Source organism: Microtus ochrogaster, chromosome 7 (genome assembly GCF_000317375.1).
Source record: "Microtus ochrogaster isolate Prairie Vole_2 chromosome 7, MicOch1.0, whole genome shotgun sequence".
Classification (NCBI taxonomy): Eukaryota; Metazoa; Chordata; class Mammalia; order Rodentia; family Cricetidae; genus Microtus; species Microtus ochrogaster.
In genome coordinates this window covers 70007669-70025997 of record NC_022014.1, presented here as the reverse complement: position 1 = coordinate 70025997, position 18329 = coordinate 70007669, and the positions used below count along the sequence as shown (strand labels likewise).

The 18329-nt window shown below is 37.6% G+C and overlaps 1 protein-coding gene across 18 annotated transcripts in view; it reads right to left on the bottom strand.

Annotated features, from left to right (window-relative positions):
• Spag9 (sperm associated antigen 9) overlaps positions 1-18329 on the bottom strand; it is a 132988-nt gene that overhangs the window by 26399 nt on the left and 88260 nt on the right. For 7 of the 18 annotated variants that reach the window (XR_001228985.2, XM_005350538.3, XM_026780472.1 and 4 more), the window contains 12 exons: positions 18014-18025; positions 16711-16725; positions 15727-15784; positions 13496-13648; positions 11431-11482; positions 7546-7676; positions 5791-5847; positions 4730-4903; positions 2736-2865; positions 2248-2337; positions 1704-1871; positions 953-1124 (listed from right to left, as the gene is read on the bottom strand). Coding sequence is in view for 17 of the 18 variants with exons in the window: in XM_005350538.3 (XP_005350595.1) it covers positions 953-1124; positions 1704-1871; positions 2248-2337; positions 2736-2865; positions 4730-4903; positions 5791-5847; positions 7546-7676; positions 11431-11482; positions 13496-13648; positions 15727-15784; positions 16711-16725; positions 18014-18025 (1212 nt within the window). In the remaining variant the exon portion in view is untranslated. The remainder of the gene's footprint in view (positions 1-952; positions 1125-1703; positions 1872-2247; positions 2338-2735; positions 2866-4729; positions 4904-5790; positions 5848-7545; positions 7677-11430; positions 11483-13495; positions 13649-15726; positions 15785-16710; positions 16726-18013; positions 18026-18329) is intronic. The other 11 variants (XM_026780471.1, XM_005350539.3, XM_005350540.3 and 8 more) reach the window with 3 other exon arrangements.

Here is an 18329-nt window from a genome sequence, read left to right as displayed (position 1 = left end):
AAAAAAAAAAAAAAAGACCATAAAAAAATATATAGTGGCTTAAAATACTAGTAAGACATTAAAAAATAAGCATTTACAATGGAAAACCACTTTCATTTCTATCACATCAAAAGATATTATGTTTTTTATTTATCTTTTTTTTCCCCCGAGAATATAGCCCTTCTCTATATACCCCTTGTTGTCCTAGAAGACCTGTAAACCAGCTTGGCCTCAGAGACCCATCTGCCTCTGCTTTTGAGTACTGGATTAAAGGCTTAAAGATACGTGCTACCACCACCTGGCTTTAAAGTTTATTTTAAAGTTGTTTTTTAAGAAGGAGATCAAAGATATCCTCATCCAGTATGATTGTACCCTGCTTGTAGTTGATCCTCATCACTGTGAATCCAGAAAGTTGGGTGGTCCTGATGCCCATGCTTGATACCAGAAATCCTACCGAAAAGCCCAACTGGAGGATCAGGGTTTACCCTTGTAATAAACATCCTAGAGTTCTAATGTTTAAAAAAAAAGTAAAAAATAAATAAAGTAGTTTATTTTTTTTTTAAATAATATAAAAGTTGTCAGTTAAGCCTTTTGTTTCTCTTTTGGAGACAGAATCTCACTATGTAGTTTAGGCTGACTCTGTCTCAATGTCATTTCTTTTATGGCTGACTAATATTTCTGAACTACTGTTTTAATTTTACATATCAATCCCAGAATTTCAGGTGGCCTTCCCATACTAATTAATCTAGGGAGTTCATCAGCCTCTATCAACAAGTTATCTTCTCGTATTGCCATTTTTTTATATTCTTCACACTATCTTTCAATAGCTGAAGAACATATCGTTATTCAATGATTTCCGGTTTACTTTAAATCTTCTCTTACTAGGACATAAAATCTGTAACAGCAAGCACATTAGCATGGTTCTATCGGCCATACCCATTTCTCCCTGGGAGGAGGCAGACACTTGCTTTACCTGGGACACTCGCAATGCACAGAACATGAGAGTTGCAAGCAGTGAAACTGTCGAGGATGTTGCCAGGCTGAACAGCATCGATGATGATAACCTTTGTAGCTGAATGGGTGCTGGTACAGATCCACACTTGACTGGACAATTCTTCTTGATTTTTTAATTCTTTCTGCTGTTCCTGAGTAGGCAGAGGGAAATGTTTAAAATTATATGAATGTGAAAATATCCCTAAGACTGTGTTCTTAAACTAAAATGCACTATTATTCAAAATATATTCAGATTGTTTAGAAACTACAATTGTTTATCAGTATTACTACACTAAAACTCAGGGTTTTTTTTTTAAATTTTTTTTTTTTCGAGATAGGGTTTCTCTGTGGTTTTGGAGCCTGTCCTGGCACTAGCTCTTGTAGACCAGGCTGGTCTCGAACTCACAGAGATCTGCCTGCCTCTGCCTCCTAAATGCTGGGATTAAAGGCGTGTGCCACCACCGCCCGGCTTACACTAAAACTTAGTTGTTAAGCAGATTGGTGATTAGAAAAAAGTCGGTATTTTCTTTGTGGTAGTAGTCATACCCATTTGGCAATATATTTGAATATATGTAAATAACACTTCAGTAAAATGAATGTTAATGGAACATACGGGGAAAACAGCAAGTTCACAGTAATCTCCACTATAGGATGCCTCAAATAAGTTTTGTATTTAAGAGCTGAACTCCTACACTCATAAACCAGGAGGTCAAATATTAGTGCGCACTTACCTTGAGTTCTTGATCCAACTTATCTAAACTACTTTGAGATGCACTTCGCTGTTTACTGCCTTCAGTGTCCAGCCCAGCAACATCCTTGTAAAATACACTTGCTCCAACAACAGAGCCACCGTCTCTAGTCTTGCCACCAGATAAGTTGACTCCTACAGCACACCACAGCTTTTCAGAGGTAGGGGTGGGAAAGAAAGGTATTATGTCACTTTTTATCTCTACACATAATAAGAAAATTTTCACCTTTTCTTAAAATGGGTGCTTTAATATACTCTAATGTTGTACATTGGGTGCGGTGGTGCACTTAGGAGAATGAGGAAGAGACAAAGGGTTCAAGGCTAAAATAGGGAAGAAAAAAAGGAGTTCAAGGCCATCCTGGATTATAATACAGAGATTCTGTCTCAAAATAAAAAAAATTACCAAGTTTTAAAATGAGCAATCATTTTACTAACAAAAGCACCGTTTAGTTTTTTTCTTTTTCTTGGGAGGAGGGGGTCCACCTAGAGTTTAAGAAGTCTGTCCTTCAGTGTCACAATTAGCTTACCTTCATGGATGCATCTTTTTCATCCAGTGGTCTAAGATAAACAGGCACAGGTAGATTTTTCATCTTATTTTCCCCTTGACCATTGGCCACCTAATGGGGGAGGGAGGAGATACATATTTGCTCCTGAAATCAAATCTAGCTTGATTCTGTCACTCTGACTAGAAAAATAAGCAAAATCTCAAGTAGTAATTACAGACAATAAACCAGTTCAACATGAGGCAGAAGTTCACAATCACACATTCGCACACCTAAGTATGTATTTGTACACAAAAAATGTTTAGTCATTTAGGAGTGTATAGATCTGGAGTATTTTATTTCTATTATAGGGCTCTAGAAAATAGCCTAAAAACCCCTATTCTCTGTATTTCTCTAAATGTGCCAAATCCAATAAAATGAGCAATTTATGATATTTTCAGTTCACATTTTCCACGCATATGTCACTCAATCTGCATTTTCTGCTAGACGCTCTTATCACACCCCCAGGTTACCTGTTTGTACTTCTGAGGCAGACTCCAGCCAAAAGCTTGCACGCGACCATCTTCCTTCTGAACATGTGCCTTCACCTGCCGATACTGCTCTCTCTTTTGCTCTCTGCGGGAAGCTAAACTAGCCTCAGTTCTAAAAGAAGACATTTGTAGTTTTAATTAAGTGAATGAAACAAGACCTATAATCCCAGCATTTGAGTCGGCCACCCTGAGGTACATGACCCACATGCACATACTCCGACACCAGGATTATACCAAAGCTGATCTTTTTAGGTTTGTGAAATCAGCCTTCTGTAGGTAGCAAGCATGTTGTATTAAATTATTAGTCACCAAAGTTATGAAATTTCATATGCTATATATGAAAGGGAAAAGTTCTGAAGTAATCTGGGATCTTCCTTTTTTTATTTGACAAATACTAAGAATTTTCTAATGCCAGATATTGTGCTATAGTATGCTTAGGCGGGTGATTAAGTCAAACTTTTAGATTCTACTCTTTCATTTTTTTAAATTTATTTATTTTAATTTTATATATTTTGAGTATTTTGTCTACAAGAATGTCTGTGTACCATATGAATGCCTGGTTTTCTCAGAGGCCAGTAGACAAGAGCCTTGGATTCCCTGGGATTAGAGTTTCACATCATTGCAAGCCACTATGTGGGTGCTGGGAACTAAATCCAGGTCCTTTGGAAGAACATGAGTGTGTCCTTAACCTCTGAGCCATCTCTTTAGCTCCTAGTCACTTATTTTAGAAGACAAAAAGGCCAACTGACTTAAGCAAGCTTTAAAAATATGGAGCGAAATATAAAAATGATTCTAAAATTAATTTCTCTTTCTTTTGGCCATTTATATTTTTGTGAGGTGACTTTCTGTATAAACCGTAGTTTACAAAATTTACTGGTGTGTCAGACACTATACATAGTGTATAATTTTAACCTAACACGTTTGAAATAATTTTTCAGAGAGGAAAAACATGGGCCCTGAAAGATTAATTTGTTCACAGAGTCAGAAGAGAAAACCAAGTCCTTCTGATAACCAAAGGAAATGTTAAAACACTTAGGATTAAAGGCTTAAATTAAGTATTCAGTATTTCTATTGATATTTATCAATACTGTTGTGTCAATAAAAATTCCTTTTCCTTATGAAAACTATAGAGTGCAATTTTCTTTCTCTTTCTTTCTTTCTTTCTTTCTTTCTTTCTTTCTTTTTTTTTTTTTTGGTTTTTTGAGACAGGGTTTCTCTGTAGCTTTGGAGCCTGTCCTGGAACTAGCTCTTGTAGACCAGGGTCTGGTCTCGAACTCACAGAGATCCGCCTGCCTCTGCCTCCTGAGTGCTGGGATTAAAGGCGTGCGCCACCATCGCCCAGCCTGGAGTGCAATTTTCTTTCAAAATTGTATCACATCTTATTTAACATGTGTTACTGTGTTCCTGGGAGGTCAGGGGACAACTTGTGGAAGGCAGTCCTCTCCTTCCAACACGGAGGTCTCAGGAATCAATCTCAATTAAGTGCGACTTCAATAAATACTGGCTACAAGTCTCATTCATTCATTCATTCTTTAATTTTGGGGCAAAGTCTTACCCTGTGGCCCACGATGTTTTCAAAAGTGCAATCCTCCTGCCTCAGTTTCCATAGGTTTAGGATTACATTGCTTAGCCCTATAGGTAATTTACTTAAAAGGCATCCACTCATGTTATAGAAACCCATCCTTGTTTTTTCTTCTCCTCACAACTCCATCTCACAAAATAGTTTCCTTTGTTCTTTAAGATGGGATTTAAGTGAGTAGCTGATGCTAGACTGAACTATCTATTCACATCAGGCTGGCCATGAATTAGGGATGATCCTCTTCTATCAGTATCCTGTGTACTGGGATTACCAGGCTAAACTATTATGTCTGGCTAGCAACAGTTTCTTTAGAGTTATTGGAAGCCCTGTGAAGTAAGTGGTGAAAGATTCTAACTATGAACTTACTCTGGGCATGACCATTGCTTGGAATACTTACTCCTCACTAAGGAAATCAAATGCCTTGGACTTATCGCCAGGGAGCTGAGATAGGGTGCTGCTCCTTTTCTTTACAGAGGGAGTCACGTGAGAAGTGGGTGCATTGTACTTCAGATTCACAGGGGGTTCAGGCTTCTTTGTTGCATTACTTGAAGAGCTAAAAAGTCGGCTGAAACTAACAAAACAAGCAAACAAAGAAAATCCACAAGTATATCTATTATATGCACTGTTAAAACCAATCCCCGATTTTCTATAAGTTTTTATGCTCAAGAAAACCTCAAAGACTTTACATGGTAGTGAGTTAGACAATAGCAAAACCAGTTTTATAGTTATACTTTAGCCTGAGCAGTCAGTCACAGCTAAACTTGGACATTCAGGGGAAAGAAACTATTGCTTAGAATGCCAGACACCTAATAAGCAAGTTCCATAATGAAAGAGATGCTCCTGCATATAGAAAGCTTCTACTGAACAAACACAATGCAAAGGTTCCCAGCTAGCTCCTACTGGGGACGATGTCACGGTGGTTGTTAAGCAGCAAGGTAATGACTGTGATGACAGCGGAAGCTTAGTGTGCAGCACGAACAATAGTCACTTCACCAAGTCAACTCATATCATGAATTCTCTAAGTTCAATTTAAGTAACTATATTCATGTCCACAGTTTTAAAATATTTATGCTTCCAGTAAACAGACTAATCCTAAAAGGGTAAGTTTTAACTTCAGTAAACGAACAGTACTTCTGGTACAAACATAAAATAGCTTAATACACACAGACAAACCAAGCAGTACAAATACTAAATTTCTTATCTTTTCTTTGATGGGGATTCATGTGACTGTCAATTTTACAAATAATTCCCCACTATTTTATGTAAACTGACAGAAGATTCCACCAAATGCATAACCAACACAATGCAGCTTACGATAGACAACTTTGGGTCCTCAAGCACAGCCTTACCGAGTTGGCATGCTGTATATTAAAGAGAAGAACTTCTGTTTAGCTATTTCCTCCTAACTGGGAAAAGTCTTGAAGCATCACCTATGCTTACGGTCCTCAGTGTACTTACAACTGCCAGATGCTTGACCTTTTCTTTTCTTGCATGGCTGGATTTTCTCGTGATGCCCTAAATTTTAAAAGAAAGTATTATTATTATTATTTTATTACATAGGTGTTCTACTCTTTTCTCCAAAGAGCAAAAGACAAAATTCATGGGATACACAGAGTCAACAATTAAATTTAGCAAACAGTTGCTTTGATCTTTCATGAAACAACCTGCTAAATCTAACACTGCGTAAAGCAATTACTAAACCTTCTTAAAAAGCTCAGACTCTTGACAGGTTATCCCTATGTTTGATAAATACCCAACAAGCCTCAATGTTGATATAAAAAATGTTCTACATTTTTGTTGTTGTTAATAAATGAGGTCTCACTATGTTGTATAGACTAGGTCTGAACTCTTGGTCACACACAGTCCCTTTCAAGTGGCTAGACTACAGGAGCATACCACCATGACTAACAGTATGAAAGTATTTAAGATGGGTATAATGGCACATAACTCTAGTCCCAGAACTCTGGGGGCTGAGGCAGAAGGATCACAAGTGGGGCCAATTTGGAGCCAGAACTTCCCTCAAAAATAAAAAAAAGTAAGAAAAAAAATTGAAAAGATTATATATACTCTAGCTCCTTCTTTACAATACTGCTTTATAAATCCCTGTTCTTACCTGAAGTTTTCTTTCTTTCTTTTCTTTTTTTTATCTGCACTCTTAACTCACAAAACAGCTTGCAACCACACTGCAGGCCACATAATAAGTAAGCAGTGCTAAAAATGGTGTAATTATAAGGAAGTAATGGTTGGAAGTTAGATTTATAGACTAGTTTATAAATTTGATGTGATAATCCAAACTCAAGAATATGAGTAAATTAATGGGAAGTCAGGTGGCAAACTTTTCAAGAGCTAGATGCCAGCAACAGATGAGTTTTAAGAGCCAATAAAGGACAGCTATGTGTCCTCTCACAGGTGCTAGTTTGGTTTTTTGTTTGTTTGTTTGTTTTTTTGTTTTTCGAGACAGGGTTTCTCTGTAGCTTTGGAGCCTGTCCTGGAACTAGCTCTTGTAGACCAGGCTGGCCTAGAACTCACTGGGATAAGCCTGCCTCTGCCTCCCAAGAGCTGGGATTAAAGGCGTGCGCCACCACCGCCTGGCCTCACAGGTGCTAGTTTAAAAAGGAAGTCAGCTTGAATGCAAAAGAGTAAATTACTAGAGGATAGAAGTGGGGAGAGTAAATAAAGAGAGGCAGCTGGATTGGATTATTGAACTGCACTGCATGCACACACTGCCACTAAACTCTATCAAATATGAACCATTAAAACATGTTAATGATAAAAACAAGGATCTAATTGGCTGAAAGATGCCAATAGAAGGTACATTTTACATGAAGAAAAAAATGAGGGGGAAGTCAAGTGTATTTTATAAGAAGATAGTAAATAAAGATATTTTTTTCTATACTGCATGTTAAATTGACAGAAAAAGAATAATGTCAATTTTCATATTTTAAAAAAAAGGTTAAGCCACAGAGAAACCCTGTCTCGAAAAAAAACAAAACAAAACAAAAAAAGGTTAAGGTCCTGTACTATCTCAAAAGACACCTAGTCTTTGGGCTATATCTGATCTTGTCCTATGACTAATCTAAATATTAACTCAGAAAGTTTCTCCTAGTGAACAAATAAAATGGCATGAGCCCTCAGGCAGCACTCTAGTTGGCAACAAAGAGTGCAAGGATCTAAGGAAACAAGAAGAAACATCAGGGAACTCATCATACGGACCGGATCATCTCTGTCCATCGAACAGCTTCTTGAAGCTCCATCAGCCTCTCTTTGTACTGGTTTCTCTCCATGAGAACTCGGGCCATTTCCACTCTAGTAAACCTCTTCCTCTGGGCTGTGGGAATGTCACTCTACAATGATAAGAGGAGGGCAAATCACCCTGAAGTATATGTTTTGGTCCTAACCTCATACTGAGACCAAATCTTTTTTTTTGGTTTTTCAAGACAGGGTTTCTCTGTGGTTTTGGAGCCTGTCCTGGAACTAGCTCTGTAGACCAGGCTGGTCTCGAACTCACAGAGATCCACCTGCCTCTGCCTCCCGAGTGTTGGGATTAAAGGCATGCGCCACCACCGCCCGGCTAGACCAAATCTTTAAATTATAAACATTTCTTTCAGTTTAATAAAGAAATGTTTTAACTTAATGACTTTAAAATGTCCTTACAAAATAAGGACACCACTCAAATTTTTATTTAGGACTAAAAGGAAGTAGGCAATTTAATTTCTGAATATAAATATTAATATTGGGCATGTAAAAGAATTATTAAAATTACAAATTTTCAGCTAATACCAAATATAGAGATTTAATATGCCCTCATAAATTTTACTTGGAAACATTATTCTAACATTTTAAATTCATGGCCTGCGACATTCAGAAAACAGTTACAATTAGTTCCAAAAGAGGTTCATTTACTTCAAATATCAATCCATATACATATCCAGAAGTCAACATAAATAGTGAACCTATTATCTAGTTGCTAAGGAATCAGACTATAACAGTAAAAACAAAGAACAACAACAAACCACCAGTGGAAACACAAGATTAAGTCAGAATTATTGCTACAGGGACTAGGATATGAATATGGAAGCCATACAGAAGTAAGGCTCCAAAGCACATATCTAAGTTAACTTCCTTCTGCTGCTAATCTCTCAGTCTTCCTCTGCGGGAGCAGGTAGGTTTAATGATAGGCTTTTGTTTGGTTGAGAGGAGCATGTACATTTTAGATCAAGACTGAAATCTTGGAACATCTCAGCAGTCTTCCACCTTTGTCTTCCTGCCTCAGAATTTAGCCCACTCTTCAAACAAAAGCCATCCACAAATAACAAAAGGACTAAATTCTGCCTAGAGGCAAGTGGATCTCTGAGTTCAAGGCCAGCCTGGTCTACAAAGTGAGTTCCAGGACAGCCAGGACTACACAGAGAAACCCTGTCTCTAAAAATAAAACAAAAACAAAAAACAAAACAAAACAAAAAAACAGAAATAAAGAAAGACCCAAATTCAGCAACACAGTAATAATAGTACTACTACATACATACTCTGGGAAGGGGTCCAGAAGCCTTCATACCAAAGACTAGTATAGTACTATAATGTTGTTTCTTTTATTGGAGGGTGTTAATGTTGAGGTAAGCTCTCACTACATATGTAGAGCCTGTCTATCCTGGAACTCCCTATGTAGAATAGACTGGATTCAAAGACACAAAAGACCTCCTGCTTTAAGTGTTGGGATTAAAGGGGTGTACTATTACACCTGGCTGCTTTTTGTTTTAAACAAGATCTCACTATGTGTAATATAGGCTAGTACAAGTGACCTCCCTACACATAGCCCAAACTTCCTACCACAGTCTTTTGACATGCTGGGATCATCAGTGTAGTAGTTTGAATGTAAACTGGCCCCTATAATCTCATAGGAAGTGGCACTATTAGGGTATGTGGCTCTGTTGGAGTGGGTATGGCCTTGAAGAGTGACACTGTGGGGGTGGGCTTTGAAGTTTCCTATGCTCAGGATATCTCCTGTCACCTGCAAGATACAGTACTCTCAGCTCCAGCACCACATCTGCCTACATGCCACCATGTTCCCTGTGGTGATGATGATAATGGACTGAACCTCTGAAACTGTAAACGAGCTACCCCAATTAAATGCTTTCTTTAGAAGAGTTGTCATGGTCATAACGTCTCTTCACAGCAATAGAAAACCCTAAGACAACAAGCAAATACTGTACCTAGTTTATTATAATGCTTTTTTATAATTTATTTTTATTTTATGTTCATTGGTGTTTTGCCTGCATGTACGTCTGTGTGAGGGTGTCAGATCCTCTGGAACTGGAATTACAGACAGGTGTGAGCTGCTATGTGGGTGCTTTGAACCATTTCTTCATAATGCTTTTAACAACAGCATCATTTGTTGTGATAAAGAATTTGTTGTGAAATACCCAAATATTCACTAACAAGAAAACAGAAAAACTGTAGCGCATTCATATAATGAGATGCTAAGAATGAAATACAGCAGTTATTATAATACAAGAGCATCTCAAAGCATACTTAAAAACCCCAGCAAATCTCCAAGATGGAATATAGTATTTCTGTGGTACCAGGGATGAAACCCGGGCCTCAAGCATGTTAGCCAAGTGTTCTACCACAGAGTCAAGCCCTCTGTTTCTAAAGGTGGTATGAAATAAAGCCAGCACCATACTTTGTAAAAATATACAGAAGTAGGTAATTTAATTTCCAAATACAAACATATTATTTTAATATTTTATTAAAGAATTATGATGCTGGGTGTGGCGGTGCAGGCCTTTAATCCCAGAACTCAGGAGGCAAAAAGCAGGCAGATCTCTATGAGTTTAAAGATAGCCTGATCTACACAGTGAGTTCCAAGTCAAACAGGGGCTACAAAGTGAGAATCTTTCAAAAAGGAAAATTAGTGCATATTTTGGGGAGGAGATAAAAAAATTTAGCTGTCATTTACACAGACTTGTTATGCTATTTTAAGATCTTCATGGAAATGTCAACTATGTGTGTGTCTCCTCGTTCCCTTCCAGTGCAATGATACAACAGTGACCAAAGGTAACTTAGGGGAGGAAAGAATTTACTGGGTTTATATTTCTGGGTCAGAGTCCAACAAGGGACTCAAAGGACAAACCTAAGCAGAACTTAAGCAGAAATCACGGAGAAATGTTACTTACTGGCTTGTTTTCTAGCCTATGCTTGGCGAGCTTTCCTATAGAGCTGAGAATCATCTGCCATGGGATGGTTCTACCCATAATAGTATTTATTGGCTCTCCTATATCATTTAGCAATCAAGACAATCCCTAGAGACCAGCCCAATGAAGACAACCATTCAAGTGAGACCTTTTTTTTAAGTGGTTAATTATAGTCAGCGGCAAGTTGACAGTTCATTAAAACTAGACAATTGTACACATTTATATGATGAAATTATTATTTTTTTTTAGTTAAATGAGAAAGGATCATGGATTTCTCAGGGACATTTTTGGCAACATAACTTAGTGTGCCTATCTATGTGTTTTGTGTGTAATGTGTATCTATGTATGTGTCTACACACATAGATGCATATATTCTACAACATACATGTGGACAACTTGTGGGAGTCAGATCTTTCTACTATGTGGTCCTGTGGATTGAACTCAAGTCATCAGGCTTGGCAACAAATACCTTTACATGCTAAGCCATCTTTGCAAGTCCATCTAAAAAATTTAATTAATGCCTTCTGCTGGATTCTAGGGATCAGGTACACATGTGGTATACATACATACGGGCTGGCGAAAACTTATTTTGTGTGTGCATGTGTGTGTATAAACACGTGTGTCATAGTATGTGTGATGTGTGTGATTAGAGGATTTTAAGTTTGAGACCTGTCTGGGCTACCTAACAAAACCTTACTTATTAAAATTAGAAACAATAGCATGCTAACACAGGTCAGAGCACTGAACCACTGAGGAAAAGGAAGCACACAGCTCTAGAAAAAACAGCATATAGATATCATATAGAAATGAGAGCCAGTTTATTCACGACCCATAATACTAAATATTAGCAAGAAACTCCCAAATATCAAAAAAGCTGTAAGAAAAACACCCCAAATCATAAGCTTACATCATCATCGTCTTTTGCTTTTTGCCTTGCATCTTCAGCTTCTGCACGAGCTCTAGTAGGGGGACAAACAAAACAAAACATGTTACTAAATTAATCTTTAAAAATAATGAGAGAAAATGTAAACAGCTTTAGTTACCACTACAGAATTTTTTCTTTTTCTTTTTAAGATATATTTATTTATTATGTATTCAGTGTCTTGCCTGCATGTATCCCTGCAGGCCAGAAGAGGGCACTAAATCTCATCATTACAGATGGTTGTGAACACATGTGCTTGATGGGAATTGAACTCAGGACCTTTGGAAGAGCAGGCAAAGCTCTTAACCACTGAGCCATCTCTCCAGTCCCAGGATTATTTTTTCTTTGCCCAAAGGTTAGCAGACTGCTGCCTTTAATTTGGAAAACATTATCATAGCACTTCTTTTTTTTTTTTAAAGATTTATTTATTTATTATGTATACAACATTCTACCTCCATGCATGTCCACACAAGAGAGGACGGTGCCAGGTCTTATTACAGATGGTGTGAGCCACCATGTGACTGCTGGGAATTGAACTCAGGACCTCTGGAAGAGCACCCAGTGCTCTTAAAACCACTGAGCCATCTCTCCAGCCCCCATCATAGCACTTCTTAAAACAAAACAAAATCAGGTTGGACCAGGTGCGGTGGTGCACATGTATAATCTGGGCATTTGGGAGGTTCAGACAGGAGGATCAGGAGTTCAAGGTCATTCTCAGTTACACAATAAGTTTAAAGCCAGCCTCGGCTATATATGACCCTGTCTCAAAAAATAAACTAAAAAGCTTTGTACCAAATAAAGTAGACTCTAAAAAGAAAAAAAAAAAAAGGAAAAAAAAACCTAAAAATATACAAACCCAGCAAGGTTAGCCATGGCAGCATAGGCCTATAATCTTAGCTTCTGGGAGTCAGAGAACAGGTATTCAAGGCCATTCTCTGCTACACACAATGAATTAGAGGCCAGTCACCTCAAGAACAGGAAACAACAACAAGAGCAAATTAAGTAGAGGAAAATAATGAACTTTAACTTTAATTGAAGATTTAAGGTTTTTTTTGTTTGATTTCTAAAGATTTATTTCTTTGTATGTGAGCATATGAGTGTACACCAAGTAGTGTGTATCAGGCCGTTGTAAGGCGACTAAAGTGGATGCTGGGGACTGAACTCTGTTCCTCTGGAAAAGCAGCAAATGCTCTTAACCACTGGAGCAGTCTTTCCAGCCCCCATTTTTTTTTTTTAATTTACCCTATCCTTTGTTTATCTATTTATTTGAATATGTGTGGGGGTGAGGCAGATGTCTGCAGAGGTCAGAAAAGGGTGTTGGATCCCCTGAAGCTGGGCTTACAGACAATTGAGAGCTACTGGTGTGGGTGGTCTCTGGTCTCTGCAAGAGCAAGCAACAAGTGCTTTTAATTGCTTAGTCATCTCTCCAGTCCAAAGCAACAATTTTTGACACTAAGATGACTAGGAAAAAGGAAAAAAAAAGCAAAAAAAAAAAAAAACCACACACCCTAAAAAACCATTAAGACATTTGTGGCGGTGGTGGTGGTGCACGCCTTTAATCCTAACACTAGGGAGGCAGAGGCAGGTGGATCTCTGTGAGTTCAAGACCAGCTTGGTCTACAAGAGCTAGTTCCAGGACAGGCTCCAAAACTACAGAGAAACCCTGTCTCGAAAAACAAACAAAACAACAATAACAACAACGACAAAAGGTACACAGGGAAACTCTGTATTGAAAAACAAACAAAAAAAACAAAACAAAACTAGGCCATTTTTGTTAAGGTACTGGTAAATAGAGAGGCAGCTCATAGCAGAGGTAAACGGCTGAGACACTTTACTTTCTCCAGGTAGCTCTTGGCCCTTCCTGGTTTGAATGAGCTCAAGGCCTCAATCTCAGGGTTATACCTACAATCCTTTGTTGCACCCTGGCAAGGTGTTTGGTTTACAGCAGAAATGTGTCCTAGGGTAGGCAGCCATAGTCCCACACACATAGATGGTAGCTTCAGTGTCAGAGGCTAGAAGTGTCTGGCTTCCAGCAACTGTTGAAACTTACTTCCTGAGCTCCTCCTCCAGCTCTTTGTTCTTTTCTTCTAGCTTCAGCTTGGCCTGTTTCACAGCCTCCAATTCTCCCTGCAGCACATCTTTCTCACAGGTCAGCTCATCCACTTTTGCTATTAAATCATTCTTTACTACATTCAAAGCATTTCTAAAAAAACACATATTTCAAATGTATCATTACAAATAACTTTTCTGTCTTTGAGACTAAAGTAACTGTCAATCATAAAACTGGACAACTGAGAACTTAACATTCTTCCTGATGGTTTTTTACAGACAAGTCCATAAAACAATAGCTTAATGTTTGCTCTTCATACTTACCAAGCTAATAGTTGATAAAACAAGACATACCACTAATAAATAAAATCAGCATTAAGAAATATTAAACCCAGCTAGGCAGTTGTGGCACATGCCTTTAATTCCAGCACTTGGGAGGCAGAGGCAGGCAGATCTCTGTGATTCTGAGATCCCTGCAGTAGCCTTTTTTTAAAAAATATTTATTTATTTTTAGAATACAATATTCTGTTTGTGTGTATGTTAGCAGACCAGAAGAGGGCACCAGGCCCCATTACAGATGGTTGTGAGCCACCATGTCGTTGCTGGGAATTGAACTCAGGACCTTTGGAAGAGCAGGCAATGCTCTTAACCTCTGAGCCATCTCTCCAGTCCCCCTGCAGTAGCCTTTAATAACTACTGAGAAAGTAGTTTAAGTAGAAATAAACAAAGAAAAAAGTGGAGACATAGTACATTCGGATATGTTGGGTGTGACCTCATTTACAGTTACTGGCATTCTGTGTGGATAGACATTACAAATTGACAAGTGGATCCTATCTGCTTCTTCACATGACAAAGAACGTGCCTGTCTATTTGCTTGAGGGACTTAAAACCCCACAAACTACCCAAGAATATACAACTATGAAGGAGAGATCTAAAGAAGTGTCTGCGCAGAAGCTAAAACTATTCATTACATTCATGCAGAAATATAAAATATTCAAAAGAGAATTGTGGTGTTATTTTGTTTTAACAAATAAAGCTTGCCTGAAGATCAGAGTGCAGAGCTAAGCCACTAGTTAGCCACAGAGGCTAGGCAGTGGTGAGGCACACCTTTAATCCCAGCACTCAGGAGAGAGAGGCAGATAGATCTCTTTGAGCTCAAGGCCGGCTAATACAGTCTAAAAGAGAAATAGAGCCTGGCAGTGGTGGCTCACATCTTTAATCCCAGTACTTGGGAGTCACAAGCCTTTAATCCCAGCAGTAGGGAGGTGGAGACAGGAAGGAATGGGCCTGGGAGAAGAGAGGAATTAAAGTGGGAGGAGACAAGTGTGGCATGCAGTCTGAGGATTAGTAGAAAAAGGATCACGCCTTCAGTCTGAGCATTGGTAGAGGTAAGAACTCTCTAGTGGCTGGCCACTTTGTTTCTCTGATCTTTCAACATTAATCCCTATATTTGACTACGAGTTTTTATTATTAAGAACAATTAGAACTTGTGATAGAGTTTTTATTATTAAGAACAATTAGAACTTGTGATACAGAAAATAAAAAATTGGCACCTCTTAGAGGGAAAAATGAGTGTACAACACATCCAAAATATTAAAATGTGTATGGTGGAAAAGAAATAAAAATTACATTTCTACAGAAATACCATAGTAGCCAGGCAGTGGTGGTGCACGCCTTTAATCCCAGCACTTGGGAGGCAGAGGCAAGTAGATCTCTGAGTTTGAGGCCAGCCTGGTCTACAAGAGCTAGTTCCAGGACAGGCTCCAAAACTACAGAGAAACCCTGTCTCAAAAAAATAATAAATAAATAAATTGATTAATTAATTAATCAATTTCAGAGTAATGAAACCTATCAGGACAATGAAGGGTTCATTACCCATTTCTTTCTTTCTTTTTTTTTTAAAGATTTATTTATTTATTATGTATACAACATTCCTTCCATGTATGTTTGTATGCCAGAAGAGGGCACCAGATCTCATTATAGATGGTTGTGAGCCACCATGTTGTTGCTGGGAATTGAACTCAGGACCTCTGGAAGAGCAGTCAGTGCTCTTAGCCTCTGAGCCATCTCTCCAGCCCCCCCCCCCCATTTCTTTATGTATGCAGAGATGTTGAGAAGAGAATGAAATTGGGTAGGGAGACAGCACAATGTTGTGTTAGATTAACATAAAATCACTGACTTGGAACTAAGAAAATGTATTTCTTTTATTCCAAGTTAAACTTTCATACTTACTTGGTTTCCAGCAGCTGTGTATTCTCTAGTATGAGATTCTCCACTTCACGACCCATTCCTATCAAAAGAAAAATGATAAAACTTTGAAAATAAGTGTATCAAGAATTACATATAATGCCAGGCAGTTGTGGCACATGCCTTTAATCTCAACACTCGGGAGACAAAGGCAGGAGGATCTCTGTGAGTTTGAGGCCAGCCTGGTCTACAGAGCTAGTTCCAGAACAGCTAAGGCTATTACACAAAGAAACCCTGTCTCAAAACATCAACCCACCCCCACCCAAAAAAAAAACAAAAACAAAAAACCCACTTAAGCTATGGTCCTAAGCTTTATTATTTTTAATCTTTCCTTTAATCGTATTTTGCCTGTCATTTATGTATTTATTGAAAGGATTACAAATAGCTAGTCATCACAGAACAAAGCTGAGGAATTTATTTATCTCTTTGCTACTGTCACTTTTGTTTTTGAGCTATGGCTTGCTCTGTTAGTTTGTTCAGACTGTCTTAATTTCCATTGCTCAAATGATCTTCCTTCCTCAACTTCCTAACAGCTGGTGTTACAGATGCAAGCCACCATCTCTGGGCTCTTCTTACCCAGTTCTTTATCTCTATCAATTACATTTTGTTTTGCATGGATAGGATTTAAGAAGGATCAAGACTTTTCTGCCAGATTTTTGTTTTGTTTTGAGACAAGGTTTCTCTGTGTAACTTGGAACTTGGTTTGTAGAGCAGGCTGGCTTAGAACTCACAGAGATCCGCCTACCTCTGTCCTGAATGCAAGGATCAAAGGCATGTGCCACCACCACCCTAGATGTTCTTAAAAAGTATCATTATTTAGGGAGAAAAATGAGCATTGATAGGGATCAAAAATTATTTTTTAAATCACAGCTGCTGTTGTAGGCTTCTGCCTAAGAAATTATGTTTGACTAATAGAGGATAAGCAGAAGTAAGACCAAAGATAGAACCCCAAGGCAGATGAAACCTTACCAAAGAAATTATGGTCTTAAAGCCCATGCATTCCATGTAAAGCAAAAACAAAGAACAAGAAATGTTTTATGTAAAAAACAGCATGAAAACGTATCATTAATCTATAAAGTTCTATGCATGATATGAAAAACATCTGGACTCACATGCTAGGACTCAATGTATAATGATGTACAAAAGGCAGAAATAAAAGTGATTTCCTTCAACCACAAGGATGGTCTCTGATATACTCAAAAATGCTTCACCAATTCTTCCCCACAATAATTTGAATATAATTATAATGAAAACTCCAAATCAGCACAACTAAGTATTCTACAAAGTGCCACACATCAAATAATTTTCAGTTGCCACTTTATAGAATTGTGCTTAATATTTTAATGAGTACTATAAGATATGTAGAGTATTTAATGTAAGATTCGATATAGTCATCCTTCAGAAATTAAGCTATTTGCTTCTTATAAGAGATTGAAGAAATAAAACAATTCATTGGAGAATGTTGGGAGAAAACAAAACAAAACACCCCAAGCAAAACAAAGCAAAAAACCCTCTGCTCACTCACCCTAAGATTCATGAGATAATGTTGGAGAATGACACACAGAAGAAGCAATATTTATAATCCAAAAGGAAATGTTTCTAAAGAATGTTATTTAAGGCCAAGGAGTTAACATATCTTTTTATTATTGGTGTTGTCCACCTTTAATCACAGTACTTGGGAGGCAGAGGCAGGAGCATCTCTGTGAGTTTGTGGCCAGCCTGGTCTATAGAGTGAGTTCCAGGACAGCCAATGCTACACAGAGAAACTCTGTCTCAAAAAAAAAAAAAAAAGTAAAATTCCTAATGACTTTTAAATCATTTAAAACAAAACCAGCCTGGGAATGCTAAAAATTTAATGCTGATATATGGATTCCTATTTTGTCTGTATTATAATTTTTCAAGTATTCTCAACTATCAGAAATAGTAGCACATTCAATCATTTTGTATTCACCACAAACTAGGGTGATGAACCTGAAAGCTTCCAAATTCTACCTCCAAAATGATGCCGAGATATTTTCCTTAATAACTAATGCTAATGTTTTAGTAAGGATTCAGAGACACAAGAAACAATTCAGACTCTCTGAAAAAGTTTATACAGTAACTGTGACAAACTTGCAAACATTTAGAGCAGCATAAAAGCTAAATACAATTGAATGCAGAGAAAAATAAGTCAGGCAGGAAAAGAAATAATAAAAAAGTATCAAATGAGAACAGCAGCCAAGAACACCTATCTTAAAAAGCAGTAATAATAAATTATTTAAAACATACACACCAGAATATTCCCCTGGGTAGGCATCCCAAGAGAAAAATGGACAAGAAACTCAATTAGATTGTTTTCAGAAAGCAGGAACTAAACCCATTTATTCTAAAATGAGAAAGATCTGACAAAGAAATTGAATCTATATAGTAAAACTATTAACTATATACAATAAAGTGTAAATATTATAAAAGGAAAAAATTGGGTATTCCTGAGGAATATACCTTATAATTCCAAAAGTTTCAATTAAACTTACACACAGTCAATAATGAATTCTCTTAAAATGTAGTGTATAAGCAGGATTATCCGAAACTTTTTATTTTGAAATGTA